Below are 15620 nucleotides of genomic sequence, written 5' to 3'. Positions count from 1 at the left end.
CACTTTCCTTCGACAAACGAACCGGAACAGCGTAGATTAAAATCTTCCTTCGATAGACGAACCGGAAGATGACCACCTTGCCAACTCGAAGAGAACCGCTCCGACTATCGACACACGAAACGCGAGCTTCTCCTATTCACGAGACCAGGCAAAGCACTTGAACTAGCTTTTTAGAACTTCCTCAAACAAACTGTATTCTTAAAAAGCTCAGCTGTTCACCCTCTAAGGGTTTTGGAACAACCTTATATAGCCAATTAGTCTGAGTTCGCAGAGATAGATTATAACTGCCACAGATAATCGATTATTGTTAGTGATAATCGATTATTTGAGTCCGTTACAAGGTTTTTCAAAAGTGATAATTGATTATCCTGAGGAATAATCGGTTATTCCATCAGAACCAGTGATAATCGATTATTTGGAGTAATAATCGATTATTCCAGAGTAACGAGGATTTTCAGAAAAGCTCAGGATAATCGATTATAACTTCTAATAATCTATTAAATACGTAACAGTTCTGGAAGTACGAATTTTTCTAAGTATTACATGTTCAAAGCCTTTTCTAATACATTTATAATCTACAAAGTGCTTTTAAAACAATTATAACAATCTATCTTCTTGCAACATCATCAAAATCATTTATCTTCAAATTTACCAATGCTCCTCATTGGTAACAAATTGTTATAGAAAGGAATACAAAATTGTATATAGATGAACAAATAAGTTTATTGAACCCAATTTTTTTAATGAAATAAAAGATGAAACTTTACTTCGGTTGGTTATTGTTAATGTTAATTGAAGTTTTAATGTCTTTGTTATTATCATTGTCAGATGTGTTATTGTTTGGAATGTGAATAAACAAAGTGGCCAATGTAATTGACTATCATCCATGAATAATGATATCACCAATTTTCATTGCATCTATGGCATGCGTTGCCTATTTTGCTTCTTGTAATCGATTATAATGAGTCTATAAACGATTACACGAACAAAATTGTGGTTTTGACCTGTCCTACAGGAGCCAATTGTGGTCACACAGGTAGCCAAAGACATTTTACGTTATTTTTTCATAATTCTTCAGTGGATGAGAATTGTTTTTAGTGTTTAAGTGTGATTAGAGGGAGAAAACTGAGGTTTGTGTCGTCCATGGTGAACGAAAGACCCAATGTTGGTGTCAAGACCAAGTTGGTTCAAGTCCTGAAACAAGTGTAGGCCATTTTGTGCCTTGTAATCGATTACAAGGGACTTGTAAACGATTACACGAAGAAAAATATGGTTTTGTACAAAAACTTGGGCTATAGGAGCCAGTTGTGGGCACATAAGTAACCAAAGGCAATTTGAGTGAGTAACATGCTGTCAACTTTGACCTTTGCTTGCTATTTTAATCATAACTTTTCCCACCGACCTCCAAATGACGTGATTCTTTTTTTATTAGAAACTAGACTCAAAAAGCTTTCCAATGATTACTAATTTGTAAATTTTGAACATCTGAGTAGGTACGGTTTATTCCTTAAAGTTAACGCTTTATATATTCTTGGCAACTCTGACCTTTACTGGTTGTTTCACTCATAACTTTCCCCACCGAAGTCCAAATGAGTTTATTCTTATTTTGTTGGAATCTAGACTCAAAGACCTTTCAAATTATGCCTTCGAAATCAAGTGTAGGCATTTTTGGACATTGTAATCGATTACAAGAACCATGTAAATGATTACACGAACAAAAATCTGGTTTTGTAAAAAAACTTGTGCTGCAGGAGCCAGTTGTGAGCACATAAGTAGCCAAAAAAAATTTACATTATTTTATACATATTTCTTGAATGGTTGAGAGTTCTTTTTAATGTTTAAGTGTGAGTAGAGCCTGAAAATTGGGTTTTGGGCAGTCTTTGGTGGAGGAAAGACTCAATGTTGGTCTCATGACCAAGTTCACATGCTGTCAACTTTGGCCTTTGCTTGCTATTTTAGTGATAACTTTTCCAACCAACCTCCAAATGATGTGATTCTTTTTTTATTAGAAACTACACTCAAAAAGATTTCCAATGATTACCAATTTGTAATTTTTGAACATCTGAGTAGGTACAGTTTATTCCTTAAAGTTAACGCTTTATATAGACCTTTGCTGGTTGTTTTGCTCATAACTTTCTCCACCGAACTCCAAATAAGTTGATTCTTGTTTTGTTGGAATCTAGACTCAAAGAACTTTCAAATTATGCCTTGGAAATCAAGTGTAGGCATTTTTGGACATTGTAATCGATTACAAGAACCATGTAAACGATTACACGAACAAAAATCTGATTTTGTACAAAAACTTGTGCTGGAGGACCCAGCTATGAGCACATAAGTAGCCAAAAAAACTTTACGTTATTTTTTCATATTTTTTGAATGGATGAGAGTTCTTTTTAATGTTTAAGTATGAGTAGAGCCTGAAAACTGGGTTTTGCGCAGTCTTTGGTGGAGGAAAGATCCAAGGTTGGTGTCATGACCAAGTTAACATGCTGTCAACTTTGGTCTTTGCTTGCTATTTTAATGATAACTTTTCCCACCGAGCTCTAAATGATGTGATTCTTTTTTTATTAGAAACTAGACTCAAAGAGTTTTCCAATGATTACTAATTTGTAATTTTTGAACATCTCAGTAGGTACAGTTTATTCCTTAAAGTTAACGCTTTATAAATTCCTGCCAACTCTTACCTTTGCTGGTTGTATTGCTCATAACTTTCTCCACCGAACTCCAAATGAGTTGATTATTGTTTTGTTGGATTCTAGACTCAAAGACCTTTCAAATTATGCCTTGGAAATCAAGTGTAGGCAGTTTTGGAGATTGTAATCGATTACAAGAACCATGTAAATGATTACACGAACAAAAATCTGGTTTTGTACAAAAACTTGTGCTGCAGGAGTCAACTGTGAGCACATAAGTAGCCAGAAATATTTTACTTTATTTTTTCATATTTCATGAATGGATGAGAGTTGGTTTTAATGTTTAAGTGTGAGTAGAGCCTGAAAATTGGGTTTTGGGCAGTATTTTGTGGAGGTAAGAGCCAATGTTAGTGTCATGACCAAGTTAACATGTTGTCAACTTTGGCCTTTGACCGACCTCCAAATGATGTGATTCTTTTTTTATTAGAAACTAGACTTTAAAAGCTTTCCAATGATTACTAATTTGTAATTTTTGAACATCTGAGTAGGTAGAGTTTATTCCTTAAAGTTAACGCTTTATATATTCCTGCCAACTCAGTAGCCAAAAAAAATTTTACGTTATTTTTTCATATTTCTTAAATGGATGAGAGTTCTTTTTAATGTTTAAGTGTGAGTAGAGCCTGAAAACTAGGTTTTGGGCAGTCTTTGGTGGAGGAAAGACCCAATGTTGGTGTCATGACCAAGTTAACATGCTGTCAACTTCAACCTTTGCTTGCTATTTTAATGATAACTTTTCCCACCGACCTCCAAATGATGTGATTCTTTTTCTATTAGAAACTAAACTCAAAAAGCTTTTCAATAATTACTAATTTGTAATTTTTGAACATCTGAGTAGGTACTATTTATTCCTTAAATTTAACGCTTTATATATTCCTACCAACTCTTACCTTTGCTGGTTGTTTTGCTCATAACTTTCTCCACCGAACTCCAAATGACTTGATTCTTGTTTTGTTGGATTCTAGACTCAAAGACCTTTCAAATTATGCTATTGAAATCAAGTGTAGGCAGTTTTGGAGATTGTAATCGATTACAAGAACCATGTAAACGATTACACAAACCAAAATCTGGTTTTGTACAAAAACTTGTGATGTAGGAGTCAACTGTGAGCACATAAGTAGCCAAAAAAAAATTTACGTTATTTTTTCATATTTCATGAATGGATGAGAGTTCTTTTTAATGTTTAAGTGTGAGTAGAGCCTGAAAATTGGGTTTTGGGCAGTCTTTTGTGGAGGTAAGATCCAATGTTGGTGTCATGACCAAGTTAACATGTTGTCAACTTCGGCCTTTGCTTGCTATTTTAATGATAACTTTTCCCACCGATCTCCAAATGATGTGATTCTTTTTTATTAGAAACTAGACTTCAAAAGCTTTCCAATGATTACTAATTTGTAATTTTTGAATATCTAAGTTGGTACGGTTTATTCCTTAAAGTTAACGCTTTATATATTTCTGCCAACTCTTATCTTTGCTGGTTGTTTTGCTCATAACTTTCTCCACCGAACTCTAAATTAGTTGATTCTTGTTTTGTTGGAATCTAGACTCAAAGAACTTTCAAATTATGCCTTGGAAATCAAGTGTAGGCATTTTTGGACATTTTAATCGATTACAAGAACCATGTTAACGATTACACGAACAAAAATGTGGTTTCGTACAAAAACTTGTGCTGCAGCAGCCAATTGCGAGCACATAAGTAGCCAAAAAAAAATTACGTTATTTTTTCATATTTCTTGAATGGATGAGAGTTCTTTTTAATGTTTAAGTGTGAGTAGAGCCTGAAAACTGGGTTTTGGGCAGTCTTTGGTGGAGGAAAGACCCAATGTTGGTGTCATGACCAAGTTAACATACTGTCAACTTCGACCTTTGCTTGCTATTTTAATGATAACTTTTCCCACCGACCTTCAAATGATGTGATTCTTTTTTTTATTTGAAAGTAGACTCAAAAAGCTTTCCAATGACTACTAATTTGTAGTTTTTGTACATCTAAGTAGGTACAGTTTATTCCTTAAAGTTAACGCTTTATATATTTCTGCCAACTCTGACCTTTGTTGGTTGTTTTGCTCATAACTTTATCCACCAAACTCCAAATGAGTTTATTCTTGTTTTGTTGGAATCTAGACTCAAAGACCTCTCAAATTATGTCTTGGTAATCAAGTGTAGGCCATTTTGACCATTGTAATCGATTACAAGAACCTTGCAAACGATTACACAAACAAAATTGTGGTTTTGTACAAAAACTTGTGCTGTAGGAGCTAGCTGTGAGCACATAAGTAGCCAAAAAAATTTTACGCTATTTTTTCATATTTCTTGAATGGATGAGAGTTCTTTTTAATTTTTAAGTGTGAGTAGAGCCAGAAAATTGGGTTTTGGGCAGTCTTTGGTGGAGGAAAGACCCAATGTTGGTGTCATGACCAAGTTAACATGCGGTCAAATTTGGCCTTTGCTTGCTATTTTAAGGATAACTTTTCCCACCGACCTCCAAATGATGTGATTCTTTTTTATTAGAAAGTAGACTCAAAAAGCTTTCCAATGACTACTAATTGTAATTTTTGTATATCTAAGTAGGTACAGTTTATTCCTTAAAGTTAACGCTTTATTCATTCCTGCCAACTCTGACCTTTGTTGGTTGTTTTGCTCATAACTTTCTCCACCGAAATCCAAATGAGTTGATTCTTGTTATGTTGGAATCTAGACTCAAAGACCTTTCAAATTTTGCCTTAGTAATCAAGTGTAGGCCATTTTGACTGTTGTAATTGATTACAAGGATCCTGTAAACGATTACACGAACAAAATTCTGATTTTGTATAAAAACCTGTGTTGTAGGAGCCCGCTGTGGGCACATAGGTAGCCAAAGAAATTTTACGTTATTTTTTCATATTTATTCAGTGGATGAGAGTTGTTTTTAGTGTTTAAGTGTGAGTAGAGGGAGGAAACTGAGGTTTGGGTAGTCTATGGTGAAGAAAGACCCAATGTTGGTGTTAGGACAAGTTGGTTCAAGTGTTTAAAGAAGTGCAGTCTGTGGTGAAGTCTATGACCATTTTTGCCCAAGTTATGCCTTGGCAATCGATTACAGAGTCCTTTTAATCGATTATTAGGGGCTAACTACTCGTTTGTAAAAAAAATTACGTGACTTGTTTGATGTAAGAACTTATTCTCCAAGGTCATTTTTTATGTCTTTTTGGATGATTTTGGGTGTGTTTTTATGAGATTTATTCCATTTTTTTAGATGGATGATTTATTTTATTTATAGATATTGCGAAAAACTCTTTTTCGCACTGAACAAAGCCCAAACTTTGGAGAAAGGAGATATCTTTTCTCGTTGATTAAGAACGCGAGAGAGGTATAGAGAGGCAGAATGCTACAATGGTGGTGGAGCAACATTGGGAGAGGTCACGGTGGTCAGTGAGAACGACGGGCAACCAAGAGACAACATGAGAGAAAGCTTTGAGATAGGGAGAGATTTCAAGTTGGTGAGAGGAAGAAGATGAACCCCTTTTCTCGTTCCCAAAACACCCTCTACATAAGATTTCATTAATGAAAATATTATTTGAAATGGACCAATCAAATACCGACACTTGACGTTGTCAAAAAATTGGCAAAAATGAGTTGTTAAAGAAAAATTTTCCTAATAATAAATATTAATTTTTACTATTAAAGCAAAATAATAATATTATATATGAATCTATTAAAATTATCATATAAATCAAATTATTCACAAATTTTCACAAACATTTTTAAAAAAACAGCATAAATTTTATCTTTAAATTGATTGACTGGCCTCTAATTCCATTGTTTCCAAACAAACAACACACAATTATGAAAAACTTTACGAAGAGGAGAGACTTCTGTTGAAGAGAAACATGGCCCTTTGTCGAGCTCCGCAACCAAACGCTCCTCAACACCCTTTTCACTGCTATGCCTATCAATCTGACCAAATACGAAATAGGCTCACCGCCATCCACTGGGAGAATTTCATTTTAAATCTATTATTTATGAAAAAAATTCGAATTAAACAGGTTAACATATTGTCAATTCACACAAAAATTACAAAAAATTATCAGAATTTTCAAAATACACAACACTCTATTGGCATAATGCACCAAATCTCAGTTTTATAAGGGTCACTATTTTGAAATTGTATTCATAAAAGCCAAACTCAATGAAAGTTCTTTGATGTCAGTGCTTTCACTTACACCTCTTCTTAACATCAAAGGTTTCTAAAGTGAACTTTTGCTTTTAAAGGAGCTTTGCCTTTGTTGAATGCCTCACATTCCTCCCTCTCCAAATATTTTCCTCCCTTCTTCCCTCTTCCATCTTCCTTTCTACCTGATCTTGTACTGTTCTTCAACTCATTCATGCTTCCAATTAATCCATCATTTTCTGAAAAACCAAAATCATAGTTCAAATCCTTTATTACAATATTCCCTGACTTTCACAACATGAACATGTTCGCATTAAGGACAATTATTTACCAGGACTAGATAACACTGCACGTGGCCGTATAACACAAGAAGCTCTTGCATTTTCTTTTGGACTTTCACCAACTCTCTTCACACTCTTCCATACTCCTCCTGTGCAAGTTCAACCATCATCCAAATTTACTTCAAAGAACCAGTGCTAAGGAGATGTATCAGGGAAAATCTCAACCTTTAGTTGAAGGGGTGGATCTCATTGTTACATGCTGAGGACAAACCCTAGTGCTTTTCGAAACTGAGGCTGCACATTCCCTCTCGTTCTTCTCTTTTTCTCTCAGAGACAACAATTTCGTGTTTTAAGACATTCCAAGAAAAGAAATTTGCAAGGGTATAAGAGATAAACATCAAATCAAATACAATTTACCTTCAAAGTATAGTAACTCGATGAACTTTGAAAGCATCCAAGATCCATTGTCGTTTTCTGGATAAACACATTCTTCTTCTTCCTCTGGTGATCTTACTCTCACCTTGGGATTCACTTCAACCACAAGCCATAAAGTCACAAACTAAAAGGTGGGGGGATTATTAACATATATCACAAGAACTGTATACAGAATGATAAATGACTGTTATTGAAAATGGATTAAACCAGAAAGGATGACAACATGCATATATAACATTAACATGACGTGATTCTGTAATCACAACAGAGAAGATGTGAAGGAAACTCACTTGCACATGTGGTGTTTGGAAACGAGAGTTTGGAATAACGCCTTTGAAAGTTGAAACCTGTTGTAAGTTATAAAGGGCAGCATCAATGTAGAACAATGGTTAAATGTGTAAAGAAGAAGCAAAAGGTGTGGGGTAAAGTGAGAACTCGTAATTATATTCCTTAACTTGAACGCCAAGAAGGCTAGTGTACTATATTCCTTAACTTGAACACCAACAAAGTTAGTGTAATGCATATGACCAAGTAGCCTTTAGTACCATCAACTTTGATCTCGTCCCAAGACAACACAGTACAAAACATGTCCTAAGTACTTACATACTTAAACACACTCATTGATTACCATTAAGCAAGTACATGTCATCTCACCAGAGCTAATAGTGTATCGCCTACTCTAAAATGTAGCACACTCAGTCAAGCTAAATGGGTCATTAAACCCAAGCTCAGACCCATTAAAACAAAGGCCTATCAATATTAAATCATACTATAGATATCATAGTGATCGAAGTGACTTTTTTATGTTTACTTAATTACACTTTTACTTTCCGTTAAGGTTTAAGGTTGACTTGAGTGTAGTAGTATCTTCTACAAGTACAAACCTCATTCACTTTACGAAGGACGAATGCCAAGAAGGATAAAAACGAGTATTTTGGAGAAAGAAAGCTAAAAAAGTTCGTGGAGTTGGAGTCTTTGTAAGATACATCTTTGACTCTGTAAAAACAATTAAATTGTTTTAAATTGTTTACAATTCAGATGAATGATAGACGCAAAAGTAATGATCAACTGTCATTTTATATTGGTTTTATTCCAAAATTTATAAATCATCAATAAATTAGAATTATTTCCATATTCTAGACTAGATGTAAGGGCATCCTTTTATCATATATGTTATTTAAGAGTTATAAAATTAATTATTTTAATTAACTTAAAAAATAATAATTACAATATGATAATAAACTTGTTTTTGTTATTAAACAATAAAAACAATGCCAAACTAATAAATTTTACAATCACTTATCTGTGTCGTCTTTTAATAAATTATTTTCCAATGGTAATACAATATCGAATCAAATTTCTAAGATATTAACATATAATCATAAAAACTACAAAATGAAAGGGCCAACATACGTCAACTCGCCTCGCTTGTTATTATGGCTTATAAGTGTCCTATATACTTTTTTTTTTATATTTTGATACTTATTATTCTTTTTAATTGCTTTTAGTTTAAAATATTTTTTGTATTCTATATTTTACTATTCTTTCTGTTACTACCGAAGGTGGACAACCGACCGGGAAGATTTGGACACAACCGATCGGGTGTTCCAAACCTGGTATGTCCGATCGGAACTCGTAAGCACAACGTATCCGATCGGGCAGTTATGTAAAATTGCGGGTTGAAGACAGCAGTTGAATGCTCATGAATGTGTAGTTAATGAGGTAACGGTCCTTGTCGAGTATTTAAAGTATGCATTGAAAGCCATTAAAAGGTAAATTAATGGGGAATATTCTCTGAAATTATATAAATAGTAGTCAAAGGAGAAGGTAAACTCTTTCTTCTGTGATAATTACATAGACTTGCTAAAAGCCCATTCTGACTTGAGCGTCGGAGTGTTTGCTGCAGGTCAACCCTTTTGCGTGGAGGACGAGCGTGGAAAGAGAGGAAGTGAGAGTTAGGAGCGAAGGAAGAAGGAGCCGATCGAAAGTAGAGGAGTGTTTCCGGGCGGAGGTAGCAGAAGTTTCCCCGGTCTCATTCAGCAGAAACACTTTCCAAGAAAATGGAAGGAACAAGTCAAACTAGAACTAAGACCTTGTTAAAAAAAAGGAACCAAACTAATACTCAAACTAAGAGAGCTGAAATGATTTTAAAATAAAATTGAATTTTTCAAGGTTTTAAACACATTACAAGGATTTTTATGAATCATTTGACAAGCTAATTGATTAAAATGCTCCTTGTCAAGCAAAAAAAAAACTGAAAGAAGTACATATTAATCTATTAGGTTAAGTATTTAATTGATTAAAGTCATTCTTTTACTACGTTAATGGATTCACTAGTACAAAAATCGCGTACAACGTTGAATATTTTAGGCTTTTAACGTCGAAGTCGCGAACGATGTTATATCAGGAGACGTTAAATTAACGTCGAATTTTCTCAATATACGACGTTAATGTTAATGTCGAATTTTGTCAATTTTTTTTAATTAATTGTGATTCTTTTTTACAATTTTGTCAATTTTTTTACAACCTGAAAATCATAAAAACAACAAATTTTAGTTTTTGGTATTTTATAAAGCATGAACTATGAACGTGTAGTGTAGTATCAACAAAAAACAATAATAATCAACAACAAACAAGTTCAATCGAACAACAACAAACAAGTTCAATCAAACAACAACAAACAAGTTCAGCCAAACAACAACAACAAACAAGTTCAACAAAACAACAACAAACAAGTTCAACACATAAGTTCTTCAAAACGAAAACAAAAACTAACCTTCAAAAGGTGGGTTCATCGGAATAAAGTTTCGTCACCAGTAAGAGAGAAAGCAGAATGCGCCTATGAAGGACAAGAGCATGAAAATAATCGGTTAAAATAAACCAAAATCATACATAAAGTAGTTAATTAACATGCATTTGTATCAAATGAAAGATAGATTACATGTGATGCTCGTCAAACTTCGTTCAAAAAAATTTGAGAAGAGAAGAGGGTATCGCGTGCTAAGATAAAGTGAATAAATTTTCAATCTCCCGCTCAAATTTTTATTGAATTCATTAATCTTTTGACGTCGAATTTAAAGGGCATTCGACATTTTATATCTTTTACGTAGAATTACAATTTTAAACGACGTTTAATAATTACATTTATTTACAAAAATGTCACCGCTCATTTTTAACGTTGATTATTCAGTGGTTGGACGTTGAACGTGTGACGTTATACGCTATTTTTGTACTAGTGATTAATTGATTATGTTAAGACTTAATTGATTAAATGCAAAGTGAATCAAGTTTTCAAGTTATATTAACCTAATCAATTAATGTTTTACTTTAATCGATTAGAATGTCAGTTTTTTACAATTTTATTTTGAATTTAATAAAAAGCGCTCCTAGATTAATATTAATAGATTATTATTTGATTAACATTGATTAAAGAGTTTTTTTTTTGGATGCTATGACATAGACTAAGCCTAATGCTAATCTATCTAAGACACACATCTTTATTGAGACTTATACATCATAAAAACAGTTAGTGAGTGATTCCTAACAACAATTCTCTTCTCTTAAACATGGTAACAATCTCCTCATTCTTTGATGATGGTCAACCTACTTATAACATAACCTTTTTGCCCTCTGGACATAATTAAAACAAGGAAAAATTATAGAGAAATATACAGTGTGACAATATAAGAATGTGTGCATGTCATATGAAAATGTGAAATTAGAGTATATTAAGCAGTAATGCAACCCAAATAGTTCAACATAATAGTTCAACCAAATTTAGCGGTTCATCCAAATACAAAAGTTCAAATACAAGACATTAATCACCCAAAAGTTCAAAAAAAAGTATACACCAACAAAAAGAACACAAAAATACAACAAACACAGAAAAATAATCCAAACCTAGAAGCTAAAGGAAGTGGCATCTGCATCATCATCATCAGTGTTTTCTTTAGGATTCTAGTCTCCATCATCTGGTGAGGGAAGACTAGAAGATTCACTTATATTACCAATGTGGTGTTTGTGAGTCTCCTTTGAATAACATGAATCTTCTCATCTAATGAATCAAATTTGGCAGCATAGTGCTTATGCTTCTTCTTCTACCAACTAAAAATGTGATCCAATTGTTTCAATATTACCTTCTCAAAGTCATTCTAGGTCTCACTATAGGGGAAACATAGGCTTTGTCCACATTGATAGGGTCAACATAGTTAGCAATGTCCTCATGGGGTTTATCTCGAAAAATCATTGATTATCTTTATAGATCGGACCCAATAGGATAAAGATGGCAGGTTTCTAAATTTTATTTGATGCACTCATGATATTAAAGGATTCATCCCTTAGATCAACATGACAATTTTCAAAAACCTTGGACAGAAAAATAGAATATGGCAAAGGGTACTGAGGCAGACAGATAGATTTGAGCATATTATCAACTATTATTGCATGCCAGTTTGCATGGATATGACCTTTGAAGGAATATATGATGTATATGTATTCATTTGTTATTTGGGCATGGTTACTCCTCCTAAGAAAAAGAATCCAAGCAATGAAAATTCTAACAACCTATCATCTCTTTTCATTCCCCTAATTTTAAAAAGAGTGTAATCTCTAGGCTCAAGGTACCTAAGACAGGATTGGAAAACAACTAGTTTATTAAATATTTCAAAACCTGGAGTAACTTTTTCTCCTCCTAACTTAAACCTGGTCATTGATGTCAAAATCTCGTCATCTAAGACAATATCTACACCTTTTACTCTAGAAGTGATAACTCACTCTATCATCTCAACATTTTCATAAAACACTTTAACTAGATGGGGTAAATTTTACCATTTAGTTGGAGATGTACCTCTAGCTTTTAAGAGCAAACAAGGTCTTGAAAATTGAATCCATCATCATGATAAAAAGTTAAGATTAAGTTACTTGTGAGTGATGAGTGATATCTCCTTCCAAAACTATGTGAAGTTTTGTTGTCCTTGGTTGTTGTGTATTTGAAACCTTGGGGCATGATGAAGATGCCATTGGAGATGAAGAGTGAGAATGAAAACAAAGAATGTGAAAGATGAAAAGAAACTAGAGTTTTCTTACGAGCATGAGAACGATGAGAGAGTAAAGAGAAAGAGGTTTAAAGAGTTCAAAATTTGAAAAGAGTATTCGTGAGAAAAAGAGATTTGAAATAAATATGCAATTAAGAGTTCATCAAAGCATGGTGTGAAAACCATTCATAGTAGTATATTAATCGATTAAAAACTTAGTTTGATAGATTATTCTCGAACGAAACACAAACATAACAAATAAGATAAAATAGTGAAGTAATCGATTATAGTATAACATAATTGACTAATACCAAAGCAATCATATATGTAATCAGACACAATTTAATTGATTATGATTAATATTTAATTGATAAATTTGTGTAATAATGTAGAAAATACAAATTTTTAGTTAGTACATGCAATATCCAATATGCCTAACACATTTCTAATTGTATAAAAGATTTATTTATGTAATGCTTTTGTAAATATGTCTGCTAATAATAAATACCTATTTTTATTTTAAAGATTATATAGTGTTTATGGTTATTAAGAAATTTCCTTAAAGATTCTCATTGGACAGTAAGATAACAATGTTATTTAGTTGTGAAAGTGCACTTTAAGGAGCTATAGAGGAAAAGAAAATTTCACTTAATGAAAAAAAAATAAGAACACATACTAAAACATAAAAACCGAATAGTACACATGATAAATAGAACCAAAGGAGAAGAAGAGATGAACAAAAAGAGAAGACATAATAGGGAAATGGGAAGTTCAAGGATGACATGCCACTTAGGGGGCACAAAGGCTCACCAAGCCAAGATGGTAAGGATATCGCCACTTGAGTGCTAGCTCAAGATAAAACTAGTGAAAATGACACTTCAAAGAGAGCACTTTCACAAAGGTTAAACAAAGTGTATGTATAAACTCCAAGTATTCAACCCTTTTATAAGTCTTGTATAGATCCCTTTATATAGGAAAGCATGAATGGTCTCTTAGAAAAATAAAAAAACAAAATAAGCTTCTAGTAACTGTCAACACCCAATTTCGTCCGGATAAATATAATTTATCACAAAAAAAAATAATAATAAAAAAATAATCAAAAATAAACCAAAATGGAAAAACTATTTATTTTACTTTTTGCACCCCTAAATTTTCTTTTAAACACTTAATCCAATGGCCCAAAATAATCTCCCTTTTTTTACTTCCTCACCACCCATCTTTTCTTATCACACCCCATTCTCCACATCACCATCCACCTCACCCTCCACATCATCTACCTTTTTCATTTACTTTTTCCACATCATTTCCATATTAATTTTATATATCAACTTTTCTAATTATTCCACTTACATTTTTTAATTATATCTTCTCCATCAACATTTTTTATTATCCATTTTTCTCCACCTTATTTTTCCACCCACTTTTTATATTATTTCTTTCACTTATTTTCCACATTAACTTTTATTATTCACTATATTTTATTTCACCCAATTTTCCACCAACTTTTTATATTATTTCTTCCACTTAATTTCCACACCTAATTTCTCCACCAACTTTTTATATTATTTCTTTCACTTATTTTCCACATTAACTTTTACTATTCACTATATTTTATTTTACCTACTTTCTCCACCAACTTTTTATATTATTTCTTTCACTTAATTTCCATACCTAATTTCTCCACCACCTTTTTATATTATTTCTTTCACTTAATTTCCACACCTAATTTCTCCACCAACTTTTTATATTATTTCTTTCACTTATTTTCCACATTAACTTTTACTATTCACTATATTTTATTTCACCTAATTTTTCCACAAACTTTTTATATTATTTCTTTCACTTATTTTCCACATTAACTTTTTCTATTCATCTTTTTTATTATATTTTATTTCATCTAAATTTTCCACCAACTTATTATATTATTTTTATTCATCAACTTTCTTCATCCTTAACTCTATAAATACTTACATTCTCTTCACTTCACACACACAAAAAAATTACATAATATCCATCTCTTCTCTCTCAAAATCTCTTCATTCCATCCCAAAACTCTACTTCATTTTTCTCTCACATTTTACTCTATACATAGTAAATCCCATACCACATTTCTACTACAAATTCATCTTCTTCACCATCAATCAACCTCTTCTCACAATTTATTACAAGCAAAGTCTTACTTCATCTTTCAAATCTTTAACAAGGTACACATTTTCTTTTCATTCTACTTATATTCATTTTGAACATTTTTTAGTTTATAAATTTATCCTATTTTCTACCACAATTTTATCCTATGCTTTTTGATATTTTTACGTCATAGATATTTCAACTCACCTCTCTTTCTTAATAAAAAAATAAAAAAATATAAAACTTTAAAAAACATGTAATAATAAATATCGGTATGAGTACTCGTGCGATCGTACGCATCAGCCTAGTACTCGTAACCCAAAATATAAAAAAAAACAAAAAAAAGCCGTATGAGTGCTCGTGCGATCGTACGCATCAGCCTAGTACTCATTACGCAAAACAATAAAAAATAATAAAAAAGCCGTGTGAGTGCTCGTGCGATCGTACGCATCAGCCTAGTACTCATTATGCAAAACAATAAAAAACAAAGAAAAAGTCGTGTGAGTGCTCGTGCGATCGTACGCATCAGCCTAGTGCTCATTACGCAAAAAAAATCTAAATATTACATCAAAAAATACCAAAAAATATAAAAATCTTCAAAAACTAAAAACATCCACATTTTCAAACAACAATCAATATTGCTAGCCAGAACTACGTGATCCTTGATTCTCCATCAAAAGTGGAGATACGTAGGAGCAAGGCCAGTCCTTGTCAGGTTCACTTCCCAAAAATCCAAAATCAATTTCTTCAAACAAATTTCTCAAACAGTTTCTAAAATGAACTACGGAACCCTGATTTCTCATTCTGAATGAGAATACGTAGGAGCAAGGTCAATCCTTGTCGGGCCCAAAAAGTAATAAAAAAAATATTGTTTGTTTTCTTTAGCGTTTTAAGGGGAAGTCAAACACTTTGG

At 32.7% G+C, this 15620-nt stretch overlaps 1 protein-coding gene across 1 annotated transcript; it reads right to left on the bottom strand.

The window, feature by feature from the left end:
• Positions 1 to 6776: 6776 nt before the first annotated feature.
• On the bottom strand, positions 6777 to 8135 carry LOC108325617 (uncharacterized). Its single transcript, XM_052874502.1, has 6 exons — positions 8028 to 8135; positions 7838 to 7894; positions 7530 to 7671; positions 7338 to 7436; positions 7163 to 7261; positions 6777 to 7070 (listed from the first exon to the last, which is right to left on the bottom strand). Exons 1-6 carry the CDS (start codon positions 8133 to 8135, stop codon positions 6898 to 6900), a joined length of 678 nt encoding a protein of 225 aa, XP_052730462.1. The 3' UTR covers positions 6777 to 6897.
• Positions 8136 to 15620: the final 7485 nt, after the last annotated feature.

Source organism: Vigna angularis, chromosome 3 (assembly GCF_016808095.1).
Source record: "Vigna angularis cultivar LongXiaoDou No.4 chromosome 3, ASM1680809v1, whole genome shotgun sequence".
Classification (NCBI taxonomy): Eukaryota; Viridiplantae; Streptophyta; class Magnoliopsida; order Fabales; family Fabaceae; genus Vigna; species Vigna angularis.
This window is presented reverse-complemented; position numbering and strand designations above follow the sequence as displayed.

What these genes read in the sequence shown, in the direction of transcription:
- LOC108325617 (XM_052874502.1), bottom strand. Translation starts at nt 8,135, where the DNA reads ATGTTTTGTACTGTGTTGTCTTGGGACGAGATCAAAGTTGATGGTACT. An exon ending in TGTTCAAGTTAAGGAATATA is followed by an intron (nt 7,895 to 8,027) that starts GTACACTAGCCT and finishes AACTTACAACAG; the next exon opens with GTTTCAACTTTCAAAGGCGT. An exon ending in TCCAAACACCACATGTGCAA is followed by an intron (nt 7,672 to 7,837) that starts GTGAGTTTCCTT and finishes CCCACCTTTTAG; the next exon opens with TTTGTGACTTTATGGCTTGT.